The sequence below is a fragment of the Culex quinquefasciatus genome, chromosome 1 (assembly GCF_015732765.1).
Source record: "Culex quinquefasciatus strain JHB chromosome 1, VPISU_Cqui_1.0_pri_paternal, whole genome shotgun sequence".
Classification (NCBI taxonomy): Eukaryota; Metazoa; Arthropoda; class Insecta; order Diptera; family Culicidae; genus Culex; species Culex quinquefasciatus.
This window is the reverse complement of record NC_051861.1, coordinates 5,625,015-5,637,978: the sequence shown is the minus strand read 5'-3', so window position 1 is coordinate 5,637,978 and position 12,964 is coordinate 5,625,015. Positions and strand designations below refer to the sequence as shown.

The 12,964-nt window shown below is 40.1% G+C and overlaps 2 protein-coding genes across 2 annotated transcripts; both read right to left on the bottom strand.

Moving 5' to 3' along the window:
• Positions 1-3,157: 3,157 nt before the first annotated feature.
• LOC119771150 lies at positions 3,158-4,181 on the bottom strand. The gene is made up of 3 exons (XM_038266576.1): positions 4,017-4,181; positions 3,625-3,727; positions 3,158-3,435 (listed from the first exon to the last, which is right to left on the bottom strand). The coding sequence occupies exons 1-3, from the start codon at positions 4,153-4,155 to the stop codon at positions 3,324-3,326; spliced, it is 354 nt and encodes a 117-aa protein (XP_038122504.1). The 5' UTR covers positions 4,156-4,181; the 3' UTR covers positions 3,158-3,323.
• Positions 3,826-11,277, bottom strand: LOC6040938 (RNA-binding protein 25). The gene is given in 9 exon segments (XM_001850214.2): positions 3,826-4,593; positions 4,655-5,037; positions 6,922-7,153; positions 7,155-7,619; positions 7,682-7,832; positions 7,893-8,183; positions 9,515-10,258; positions 10,319-10,671; positions 10,731-11,277. Coding segments are annotated over 9 exon segments (2,790 nt in total). The 5' UTR covers positions 10,809-11,277; the 3' UTR covers positions 3,826-4,500.
• Positions 11,278-12,964: the final 1,687 nt, after the last annotated feature.

The window sequence follows — 12,964 nt, the reverse complement described above, 5'->3', positions numbered from 1 at the left end:
TTATTTTGCATCAAATTGTGTTTGTTCAGTAAAAAAATCTCAGTTTTTTTTATCAAATGTGGTCGCAATAACATGAAATTAACTGAGTCAAATTAGGATTTTTTTAAATGCATTTTGCTTCACATTTGAAACTTGTTTTTTATTCAACCAAAATAGTTATTGTGCTCAGAGAAGTCTGTTCAACCAACCATGTAGGTATTTGGGTGGATTCAGCAAATTTATTAAGTTTATTAATTTATAGCACTGACCTGGGGAGCGGCCGTGGCTGACTGGTTACGGTGTTCGCTTTGTAAGCGAATGGTTCTGGGTTCGATTCCCATCTGCTCCCAACGAGAAAGTTATGAACACATAAATTTGAAATGGTGAATATGAACGAAAAATCAAAGTCGCTCGAGGCGGGGTTCGATCCTCCGTCATTTGGATTGGTAAGCAATAATGCTAACCACTAGGCCATGACGACTTGGTTAGCTTGGAATGGAATTAGAAATACTGTTACAGAGAGCGAGTTGTGGCGCTATAACCACGGCAAAAATAGAGCCAGGGCATTCGTGGAAATACAATGTCCCATCCCAGAGGGTCCCGGAGTACCAAACCTTCTTAGCATGGTGCTCCCAACGAATACAACCAAAAATCTCGGAGCGTATGGTGGTGTGTCCCCATTCTTCTTCCTCCCCTGTCGATTCAGAATTGTGTTGTTGTTCGAACACTCAGTGCTCAAACTCAACCCAATTACGAGTCATCTCTGCGATACGGCTTTACGCAGTAGGCCTGGCCGCTTTAACGCTTGTGATGTTTCAATTCATTCCGATGCAATGGCGCACTACAAATGTTAATAAATGACAAGAAGAGCGCCATCTAACCTAAGGCACTCTCCAGGATCCCTTCGAAAGATTGGCTGCGCTAGGGTCTGATTAGATTAGATTAATCTAATCTAATCTAATCTAATCGAACACAAGCGCAGCCAGTCCGAAGAAAGCATCCTGGAAGAACTTGTGGTAAGATTACGCCTCAAGTCCTTTCTTGTCAATATTAATGATTACAGTACATCCGAGTTGCCCCGAAAATGTATAGCAAAAATTAAAGCGGCCAGGCCTACTGCGTTGCATTAACCGCAGAGACAGATTCTGTGAACGGATCACATTTCACAGAATCATCAGGGGAGGAAGGATGCGTGGACATACCGTACCAAACGCTCCGAATCAGTTATGGTGTGGTGTGTAAGTGTAAATTTGGCAGATAATAATATTTATGAGAGGGGGGATGGGAGGAGGAAATGAGGATAGGAGAGAGGGAAGGTGGGAAAGGGATAATATGGATATAACATTTGATCAATAAAAAATTATGTAAAATAAGGGGAAAAAATAATCAAATAATGATAGATAAAATGGATAGATCTCACCAAATCAAGATTCAACAGCTCCAGCAGGGTTTGATCTTATCATCAAATGCTACTTGAATCCAAGACTTCTGGACTTGAACAGGACTACAGTAAAGTAGCGGGCAGCAACAAACGAGGTTTCTCCGAAAGCAGCGGGATCCTCAAGAAACTCCTTTGAAGACTTCACTCATTTGGTCGAGCTGTTGCATTCCTGGACCTGGAGTATGGTCCAAATGCGTGGACGTAGTTCAGATGTACAAATGGCATCCGTCTCCATATTTTTGAATTCTCCGTCACATCCAGATGGGCGTAAAACTTCTACACGATGACGATGTCCGCCGGAATCATGTGCGCCACAAAACCGACCTTGGCCTCGTTCCTTGTGTAGCGTCTGGTCGCGGGTCCACCTGTCCGGATCTTTGGCCACGTTCAGCAACTTGCAACTGGAACCCTTGAAGCAACTCTCGAGCACCGGTTCGTAGTGAGGACAAATCCGGCACGTAACTCATCGTGGCCTTCATGGCGATCGTCGTGCCAGTGCTTCTTCCACGCCGCTGCCCTTCCCAGGTGAAAAAGTCGAGCTACTCAAAAATCCACAGGAACCACCAAGTAATCGCCGCAACTGCCGAAACCACTGATTTATTAATTTATAGCACTGACCGTCTTACCCCACATGGGTGGCCGTCTTACCCCGCGTATTTCATATAAATACGATTTCAATTATTTTTTGAAAATTGCTGAAAAGTATTGAAAATTGTTTTTGAGACCAACTAATTTATGTCATTTTTATAATGGACAACTAGTAGAACAATATGTACGTAATTTGAGATCAAAATAATCTGTTGTGTAAATTTTATGAGACTTCTCCCTTAGGGTGGCCGTCTTACCCCCATCTCCCCAACTGGATAATTTTTTTGTTGCTTTGAAATGAAATGTCAGACTGATCCGAGAAAAAGTTAACTGAATTTCCCCGCAAGAAATCCGGCACTGGTTTGCGAGCGTTTTTTTTATTACGTAACGCAAAATTTGGGATTTTCTTCACGGATAGGGGCAAGGCATATACATTGATAAGGTAAGGCGGAGTTTCCAGCTGTCAAAAAAAGTTAGCACGAAAATTTAATCTGCATAACTTGGGATAGGGGAACCATCGCCAAATAACCAGAGAAATTTTCCTGGAACACTAACCCAGCCGTCTTATTTTTTTCGTTCGGAGAAAATCACCGGCTTCCACCCAGAAAAAAATTAATCGATCTAGATAAGGGACCATCCATAAACCAAGTGGACATTTTAGGGGGGGGGGGGATATGGCGATTGTCCACGATCCATACAAAAAAAAATTTTTTTATATGGACAATTGTCCACGAAGGGGGGGGGGGGTGTTTCAGATTCCCAAAAAAGTGTCCACGTGGTTTATGGATGGTCCTTAATTTTTCTGCAGACTAAGAAAAAGCGAGTTTTCTCCGTGCGGTAGATATTTTTAAATAAAGGTGAAAACGATCATATTATTCGAATAAAGATCCTTTTTCACATTTTAAAAATATATCTCCTTAAAGGTAAGGAATCCTAACAAAAAATCAAGCAGCTAATTTCCTGCTTTTTGTCTTGAAGCTAAAAAGTGGTTGCCAGCTTTTTTGACCAAATTGCTGGGCAATTTTTATTAACCTATTGTTTCGAAGTTGTTTTGTTCTGTTTTGTTTTGCAGATCCTACCCAGTTTTCTCACTGGGCATCAACGAATGAGGACGTTGTGATATACACAGTTTCAGATGAAAATTACACCTTTTGCAAGGCACCGCGCGTGAACAACTGTAACTATTTATTACGAAACAAGAAATTAAAAATCTCATTTGCAAACTTACCACAGTAAAAAAAGGTCAACGCCAGAGCATTCTCATTCACCCATTTTGTTTTGAGCACTTGACTTTCCTGCTAGAAATTTTCAAACATTAGTCATACTCACACTGTACTGGTGTCAGCTGTTCCAACCGCCACGACCAGACCAGACCCAAAAAGGTCGACGCCTCGCCGGAGCGGATCATCTGCGGGGACCGGACAAAGCTTCCGGAAAGAGAGAAAGCCCCCCGTTAGTGGAACCCGACTCGAGGGGTTTGCAAATGTTGCAAAAAAAATTGATAAAGGGGAGCGCAGAATCAGCAAAGCATCTTACCTTATGCTTTTGGAGTGCTGAGTTATTTTGGATCTAGCTAAATATTTAGTTGGTTTGACAAAATTTCAAGCTATACTTACGAGCTGCTTACTTGATATTTTGGAAGACGACGACGGATCGGACCGGCAAGTAGGGACATTTTCTCAGAGGTCGCGCCGTGCCAGCGCGACGAAGAGGAGACAGCTAAGGGGTAAAATGGGAGGAAAAGTCAAACTAAAATGGATCCAGTGATATTCGAGCGTAAGTTTTAAATTTAGCTTAAAAGTGGGAAAAAGGTCGACTCTTGGTTTTCTGTCCTTTTTCGTCAAAGTTTTCTGTTTTATTTTTAAGCAAGAATCTTTCATCATAATCTTAATATTCATGGGTTGTATGCATGTATGTGTACGTTTTTTGTGTGTATAATTTGAAGAATTTATGTTTTTTTACTGATATTTTTTCTGTTCAATTAATTAGTTAGCTTGTTTCTACTCACATAAAATTACTCTGTTCAAAATTCTCCAACTCTTTTTGCTTGTCAGAGTGTGTGTTTCTGGCTGTCTGTTCCGGAACACCGCAGAATGATGGGAAGCCTCCACCGGTCTCTCTCTCTCTTTGTGTCTGTCTGGAAGCATCGCGGGTCCGGGTATTCATCCTGCGACAAAATTTTAACTGGTTGGTTGTTTGTCTACTTGAAACACACTCATCATTTCGTTTTGCTTTCAACTAAATGTTTATGTTACTATTTGCTGTTTTTCGTACAGGGTTAAAATCTTGCTGCTTTTATTTCATTCCATTATCGCACTGTACCAGAGTAATATATTATTTGCAATTGTTGTTGTTTTTGTTCTATGAGATACACCTTACTTAGAGTAAACATGATTTTGTTGCTGTTTTTTTTTCAAAAGGGGAAAATTGGATCAAAATGACTGACACGTGGTAGATACCTGTGCTGAGCCGGCAACGTCCACCAACGCCCCTCACTTGGTCAGTCCGACCTTCTTGGCTTCGACCTCGTAGATCAGCAGACGCCACATCTTGACCACAAACACTTCGGCTTCCTCGTCGAGAACCTGCGTCAGAAAAAAAAATCAAATTTACTAAACAATTCCCAAAGCCACCCGCAGTCTTCACCATTTGCACGTCGTCCAGGATGCCCTGCGGGGTGCTCCCCGCCAGCACCTTCGAGCAGATAAAGTCCACCAGCGTCGGTTCCGGCTCGCCAATGTACTCGATAATCTTCTTGTTGATCCACGGCCGGATCTTCTTCTCGATCGTGGCGTCGATCTCGTTCCAATCCAGCGGATAGTTGAACAGGTCCGCCTTCTCCGTGGGGATTTTGTCGATAATACTCTTGATGTGGCGCCGCTTTTCCTCCTGCGATTTGGCCTGGTCGCGGCTGCTGGATTTGCCGGATGAAGGCTCGTCGCCGCCGCCACCAGAGTTTTTGCTCGACTTGCTGGACTTGGAGTGGGATTCGCGCGGGGCGGCCGTGTTTTGAGGGCGGTTTTCCTCGTCTGGAAGAAATGATTTTTGCATTGAATTTTTAATATGTTATCATTAACATTAAAAAGTATAGTAATTCTTAAATTCTTGAATTCTGAAATTCTGAAGTTCTGAAATTCTTTAATTCTGAAGTTCCGAAGTTCCGAATTTCCGAAGTTCCGAAGTTCTGAAGTCCTGAACCTCTGAAATTCTAAAATTTTTTAATTTTTAAATTCTAAAATTCTAAAATTCTAAAATTCTAAAACTCTAAAATTCTAAAATTTTAAAATTTTAAAATTCCAAAATTCAAAGATTCAAAAATTCAAAAATTCAAAAATTCAAAAATTCAAAAATTCAAAAATACTAAAATACTAAAATTCTAAAATTCTAAAATTCTAAAATTCTAAAGTTCTAAAATTCTAAAATTCTAAAATTCTAAAATTCTAAAATTCTAAGATTCTAAAATTCTTAAATTCTAAAATTCTAAAATTCTGAAATTCTAAAATTCTAAAATTCTAAAATTCTAAAATTCTAAAATTCTAAAATTCTAAAATTCTAAAATTCTAAAATTCTAAAATTCTAAATTTCTAAAATTCTAAAATTCTAAAATTCTAAAATTCTAAAATTCTAAAATTCTAAAATTCTAAAATTCTAAAATTCTAAAATTCTAAATTCTAAAATTCTTAAATTCTTAAATTCTTAAATTCTTAAATTCTTAAATTCTTAAATTCTTAAATTCTTAAATTCTTAAATTCTTAAATTCTTAAATTCTTAAATTCTTAAACTCTTAAATTCTTAAATTCTTAAATTCTCAAATTCTCAAATTCTTAAATTCTTAAATTCTTAAATTCTTAAATTCTTAAATTCTTAAATTCTTAAATTCTTAAATTCTTAAATTCTTAAATTCTTAAATTCTTAAATTTTAAATTCTTAAATTCTTGAATTCTTAAATTCTTAAATTCTTAAATTCTTAAATTCTTAAATTTTAAATTCTTAAATTCTTAAATTCTTAAATTCTTAAATTCTTAAATTCTTAAATTAAATTCTTAAATTCTTAAATTCTTAAATTCTTAAATTCTTAAATTCTTAAATTCTTAAATTCTTAAATTCTTAAATTCTTAAATTCTTAAATTCTTAAATTCTTAAATTCTTAAATTCTTAAATTCTTAAATTCTTCTTCTTAAATTCTTAAATTCTTAAATTCTTAAATTCTTAAGTTCTTTAATTCTTAAATTCTTAAATTCTTAAATTCTTAAATTCTTAAATTCTTAAATTCTTAAATTCTTTAATTCTTTAATTCTCTTAAATTCTCTTAAATTCTCTTAAATTCTCTTAAATTCTCGTAAATTCTCTTAAATTCTCTTAAATTCTCTTAAATTCTCTTAAATTCTCTTAAATTCTTGGCGAGGAATCTTGAACAAACTGTATTTAATTTTTTCAAAGCTCAAAATTTTTGATTTTTCATTTAAAAAAATATGATTTTGATTTTAAATTTTTAAACTTTTTAATGTTTTGAGTTTAACAATTTTTTGATTTTAATTAATTTTTTAATTCTGTCCCTCTTTTTTTCTCTCTTTCAAAAGTAAAAAAAATAATAAAAAAAAACCAGGTTAAAATTTAAAAAATCAAGAATTTCAATATTCGGCTATTAATATTGAAATTCTTGATTTTTTAAATTTTAACCTGGTTTCTTTTATTATTTTTTTTACTTTTGAAAGAGAGAAAAAAAGAGGGATAGAGAAAGAGCATGCGACTTCAAGTCGGGCGGCTGTTTGAGTGCAGAGCTAGGTTTTCGTTCGTTTCAACTTGGTGTGCGTTCACAGAAGGTCACTCCGAATTGCTTGCAGTTAGGACATGATGGAACAAATGGTTTCAAACGGAATCTTCAGTGACAGCAAGAAATACAAAAATCTTACCCAACGGCACCAGCTTCCGCTTTTTCGGCCCGTTCGACTCCTCCCCGTCGTCGTCCAAGCTGTTGAACACGTCCTTCATCTCGAGCTTCTTCTTCTTGGCCGCCGCGTTCAAGCTCAAACTGATGGTGGGCGCAATCGGCTGGTGCTTCTCCGACGACATCGACAACGAGTTCATGCCGCTGTTGCTGTTGGCAGTCCCGCTCCTCCCCAAACCCATCCGGACTGCCCATCGCCATCGAGTTGGACCGCATCGAGTGGCGCGAGCTGTCATCGTCCATCCCTCCTCCTCCCATCTGGCCGAAGCCAAACGAATCCCGCGTCTCCGAACCGGCATGCTGCGGATGGATCTGCTGCTGATGATGCTGCTGCTGGTGGCCCGGATGGTGGTGGTTACTGCTGTTGTTGTTGTTGTTGTTTTGGTGGATTGGTGGGGATCCAAAGCTGGCGCCGCCACCCCCGCCATCGTCATGCCCGCTCGAGTCGGACTCGATCGGTTCGGCGTCGATGGCGGCCAGTTCGCGGGAAGCTTGCGCCATCACGTACCGCTCCTTGTTGGCCCGGATCCGTTCCTTGTCCCGTTGGCGTTCCAACTCGCGCATCCGCTCGCGTTCGATTTCACGCTCGCGCTGCTGCGATTGCTCGAGGTTGACGTCGATCAGGATCTTGGGTCGGTACATTTCCTCGCGTTTCTTCTTTTCCTGGAGTTTTTGAAGAAATTTTAGTAAGAAAATTGGTTTATGGAGCAAAAGAATCTACCAACCTTTTCAAACTCCGCCGTCGGGTTGTCATACTCGCCGGCAAAGATCTTGTTCTTGAGCTCGTCCAGCTCTTCCTGCTCCTTGTTGCGGTCCTTCGAGTCCAGGTCGGCCTCGCGGACACGCTCCGCTAGTCGGCGTTGCAACTCGCGGCCCCTGAAAAAATAATCCCAAAATCAGACTCGACTCTTAAAGCCGCGGCAATCCCCAACTCACTTGTAGTACTTGGGATCGTCCCGCTCGTCGTCGTAATCCTCGAGGAACTCCTTCAACCGCTTGGCCTCCTTTTCGCGCTCCTCCTCGCGGCACCGGTCCCGCTCGCGGTCCTTTTCGTAGTCCTTGGCCTTCCGCCGCTCGCGCGCTTCCCAGTTGCGGAGCCGTTCCTGGTAGGCGGCCTCCTTCTCCTTGGCCTTCTTCTCCGCCTTTCTCCGATCGCGCGCCTCGTCCTCCATCTCCTTCTCGCGCAAAATGTCCCGCGGATTTCGGCTGACCAGCTCGCGAGTTGAACTGAAGAAAGAAAGCAAAATGCAACGTTAAAAAAACTGTAATTCTAGCATTCTTCTTTTCTATAATTCTGTAGTTCTAGATTTGTACAATTTTAAAATTCTTAAAATTCAAACAAAACAAGAAAAAATCTAAAATTTGAAATTTTGGGCTTTTAAAATTCTGATTCTGATATTCAAAAACAACAAATTCTAAAACTTCTAAAATTTAATAAAAACCCGAAATCAAAAATTCTTATATTGTTCTAAAATTTTAAAAATTCAAAAACTCTAAAATTCTAAATAATCCTAAATTTGATCATTTTTTTCTAAGATGACCGTAAAAATCAAAGATCTTAAATTTCAAAATTTAAAGATTCTAAAATTTTAAACAGCAAAAATTTAAAAATTCTACGACTCAAAATTTTTCAAGTTCTTAAATTTTAAATTCTTCAAAATTTTAAAATTCTTGAAATTCTACAATTCACTAAAAATTTTCAAACTTTAAAATCTAAAACTTAAAAATTCTTGGATTCTAAACCCTAGCATTCGAAAATTGAAAAAATCTAAAATTCCTGAATTAAAAAATAATAAAAAAAAACTAAAAAATTTCAGTTCTATACTTGTTCTATACTATATTCTAAACTTAAAAACACATTAAAAATCTAAAATTTAAAGATTTTAAAATTTAAAAAGTTCAAAAAACAAATGCAATTCAGAAATTTAAAATTTCCAAAATATCCTAAAGCCAAAATTCTTAAGTTAAAAATTTCTAAAATTGTTAAAAATTCTAAAATTTAATAAAAAAAAATCTTCAATTAAATTAAAACATTCTATAATTATCAGAATACAAATTTTAGAACCCAAATATTCTTGAAATTTTGAAATTGAATAAAAACCAGCAATTTAAAAACTCCGAAATTTGAAAATTCTTACATTCAAAAATTTAAAAAAAATCCTATATTCAAAAAAATATAAAATTCCTGAATTCTTAAATTACAGGATTCCAAAATTGTGAAATTCATAAATTCAATAATTTTTAAGCTCCAAAATATTAAAATTCAAAACTACTAAAATTCCGATTTTTTTTTTATTTCGAGATGTGAAAATCTGAACAATCAATAATTTCAAAAAAAAACTTAGAACTTCAACGAAAAAAAATCAAATTCATATTTGAACTCAGATTCAAAAAATTTCAGCATCAAAACATAAAAAAATAAAAACGAAAATAAAATTTACAAAAAAAAAATTAATGTTTGAAAAGAAAAATGAGATGATTTTTTTGTAAATTTTCAAGCATTGATTCGTGGGTTGTAACGACGATCGGAGCAATTTAGATCTCAAATTTATACTTACGCCCTCTCCCTCTCGCGCTCCCTCTCCCTCTCGCGCTCTCTCTCCCTCTCGCGGGCACGAGCTTCAATCTCCCGGTTCTCCCGCTCAATTCGCTCGCGAGCTTCCCGCTCACGTTCGCGCTCTCTTTCCCTCTCCCGCTCTCGCTCCCGACTCCGACTCCGTCTCCTCGAGGATTTCTTCTCCTTTTCCTTGTCCTTGTCCTTGTCCTTGCGGGACGACGACGACGATGGCGACACGGAAGACCGCTTCTTTTCGCTCGAACTGGGCGCAACCGCCGCATCCGACTCCGGCTTCTTTTCGTCCCTCGCCTTCCGGCGTTCCTTCTCCTTCTCCTTGCGCTGCTCGTTCTCTTCGGTGTACTTCCGGAACCTGCCAATCTCCTGGCTGATCAGTTCCCGCTTGCCCTCCTCCATCTCCTGCGTCTGCAGGTTCCGTTTAGTTTTGCCCGATTTGCCTCTGCCACTGCTGCCGCCGCCACCTCCATCACCGCTTGCCTCGCCGTCGTCGTCGCCGCCGCCGCCACCCGTCAGGTCGTCCCGGAACTCGTCCAGAATGCGCGTAATCAAGTCCAACGCTTCGTCGTCACCGAACTTTTCGTTTCCGGCCCGATTCGCCGACTGGTCGTCCTCCTTGTGGTCATCGAGCAGGGCCTTGTTCTTGGCGTCCACTTTCGCGACCAGCTTCTTGCCGTCGATCTCCATGTCGTGCAGCAGCCGGACGGCACGGGCACCCGCCACGGCACCACTGAGAGAAGAATCTTGGTTACAATCTTTCTAAAATCTCTGAATCTGCTACAAGACTTACTCATACTCGCAGAACCCGAACGTGGACACGCGCTTCCAGTTGATGACCGTCCCACAAGACGCCAGTATCTTCTTGATCATCGGATCGGGCGCCTTATCGCTGATGTTCCCGATAAACACGGTAATGATCGGTCCGTCCATGGTTGGCGCCGCGTTTGGAACCTGCACTCCGCCCCGCTCTCGGTGGTCTTCCCGGCGCCGGTCATTATGGTGGTGGTGATTATTGTTGTTGTTGTTATTGTACATCTGCGGCCGAGACCCGATCGTCGACCCGGACCCCCGAAAGTCACCCCGACGACCACCTCCACCGGGCGGAGGCTGATTCATCGGTGGCATTCCGGCGGGGATCAAAGACTGCAAAAAAGAAGCAATTTAATAGCAAATCATCAACAAGACTGTTAAAGCAATCTTACTGGCATCAGTGGCGGAGCAATTCCGAACGGCATTCCGGCCGGAACGATCGGCGGTGGCGGCCCCGTCGGAAAAGACATTTCGACAACCTTTGTTTTGTTTTGATCCCGCTGACAGCTGCTGCTCCTGCTCTGGAAGAAATCGATCGCAACAGGCCTTGGCGACCACCCCCTCGACCAAACCCGTTACCAACGTCACCGGAGTAAACAAACTCGGAACTCGACCACCAACCCGGGAACCTTCTTCCTGTTGCCGCGGCACACGCAGGCACGCACACACAATCAAACAAACACACACGCGTCGTCCGTCAGATTACCTCGCGTACTTTCCGACGCAATTTTCCGCACTCCCCCGGAGCTCCCCGTCCACCAGCACCGGCAACGGCTCAACCGAAACGTGCGCCACCCGAAGATACCTGAGCGGGCCGGTCGCGGCAGCGAATGGCACCGATTCCAAGCTAAAAACTGCGTGCACCCAGTTTTCTGGAACACGATTTTTTCCCGTTTTTTTTGCTTCTCCCCGATTTGACAGCTTGTTTCTTCTTCTGCTTCGTTTGGATTTGGCGTTTGCGGCGAAGCGGGTAGAGCTGCCAGAAAGAACAATTTTCACTGCAGAAATGTGATCAGTGAAGAAATCTGTAAATAAAAGTTTGTCGCGCTAATTTTTGTTTGATTAAATTCATTGTAAATTCAGATCTCAACATTCTTTGTTTCAATCAGAAAATTAAATTCAATTTACGTAGTAATTATCTGGATGTTTAAAGCATTAAAATAGTACAATGACAATTTATCTGTAAACTTGGCAAAGTTGCCAGAGAAGCGCAGATTAAAAAGCGTAGGACAGTTGACACGTCAAACATATTCCAAAGTGTCCGAAAGTTTTTGCACATTTTACACGTTTGAAGTGAATGAATGGGAATCATGATAAAATAAGTATATTTTTTTAAAGTCAAATAAACAAAAAAAAAACATATTTTGCTTATTGAGTGTTTTTGAAACCACCTTGAGAAACCCAAAATGCAATTGCCGTTCAAGAGCCAAACGACAGCGACACCTAGTGTTGAGTAGCAGAACAGAGCGAAGAATGTCGATTGAAATTTCCGCCCTTTGAGGTTATGTATGCGAATTCTGTTTTGTTTAATTCCAGCGTTGAGAACAACTTTTGAGCAAAAATTCGAGCTGATACTTTGTTAACTTTTGATGCTCTATCATTTTAAACAACATTATTTTTTCAAAATTATTTTTTTTCAAAATTTTTTTATTGCGTTAATTTATAGAGGGCAAAGAGTTAACAATCATACTACTTGAATTTTTTCTCAAAAGTTACAGCTCAATTCAATTTTAAGTTTGCATTCCTATGTAACCGAACAGCGAAAATTTGAATCGTCATTCTTCGATGCTTTGCGCCACCTGTCGGAATTTTTGAGCTTTTGATCGCGAATAAATGACACATTTGTTTAAAAAAACGGAATCGACGTAACACCTTATAATGTGGCCCTCTTAAACCTTGCGGTTTCGTCAACGGATCCACAGGCGTGTATCGTTCTTTTTGCGACAAGACTCCGCCTCCCGGGTCTCCTAAGTGTGAAGGTATGGGTACGGGGAGAGGGCACCGAATACCTATATTTACACTTAGAATTTTTTGCGTCCGCCCCGGGATTCGAACCGGCGACCTCTGGGTTGTGAGTCCAGTGCGCGGTCCGATTGATCCACACAGGCTGACACATTTGTTTATATGACCTTTAAAAAAGAAGAAGAGAAAAAAAATCTTTGAAATGTCTAGAGCAACACAAGAGAAGGTCGAATAATCATTTGCAAATTCCGAGACAATGGAGCACCCGCCGTCGAGCAGTTTTTGACATTTGGCTCCATAAGAAATACATTGTAGAAAAAAGCAAAAACTGCTCGAAGACGGGGGTTCCATTGGTAACTTTTTCGCAAAACCTGAAGTGTAAAACATTAGCTAGCATTTCCAGCTACCTTTTGACCCTCCAGGTATAGTTAAACAAGTTACCTGTTGTCTCGGAATTTGCAAAATATAGTTCTAGCTGTCACAATGCTTATGCAAACGACCCCCGGGTCTATTGTGGTCTCTGTTGCAAGTTTCTGCTCATTTCTAGGCGTCCGAAGGTTTTGTGTGGTGAGTCACACAAAACCTCTTTTACGCAAATGGACCGACGTTTTACCTCCCCATCCGATAGAAGGCCAGGAGGATAAGGCGAGAATCGAACCCGCAC

Bases quoted from the DNA above. Each gene is read 5' to 3' on its own strand.
- LOC119771150 (XM_038266576.1), bottom strand. From the start codon at position 4,155: ATGCTTCCAGACAGACACAAAGAGAGAGAGAGACCGGTGGAGGCTTCC. The intron at 3,728-4,016 runs GTGAGTAGAAAC...TTTACCCCTTAG, and splicing joins TTTGAACAGAGTAATTTTAT to CTGTCTCCTCTTCGTCGCGC. The intron at 3,436-3,624 runs GTAAGTATAGCT...TCTTTCCGGAAG, and splicing joins AAATATCAAGTAAGCAGCTC to CTTTGTCCGGTCCCCGCAGA.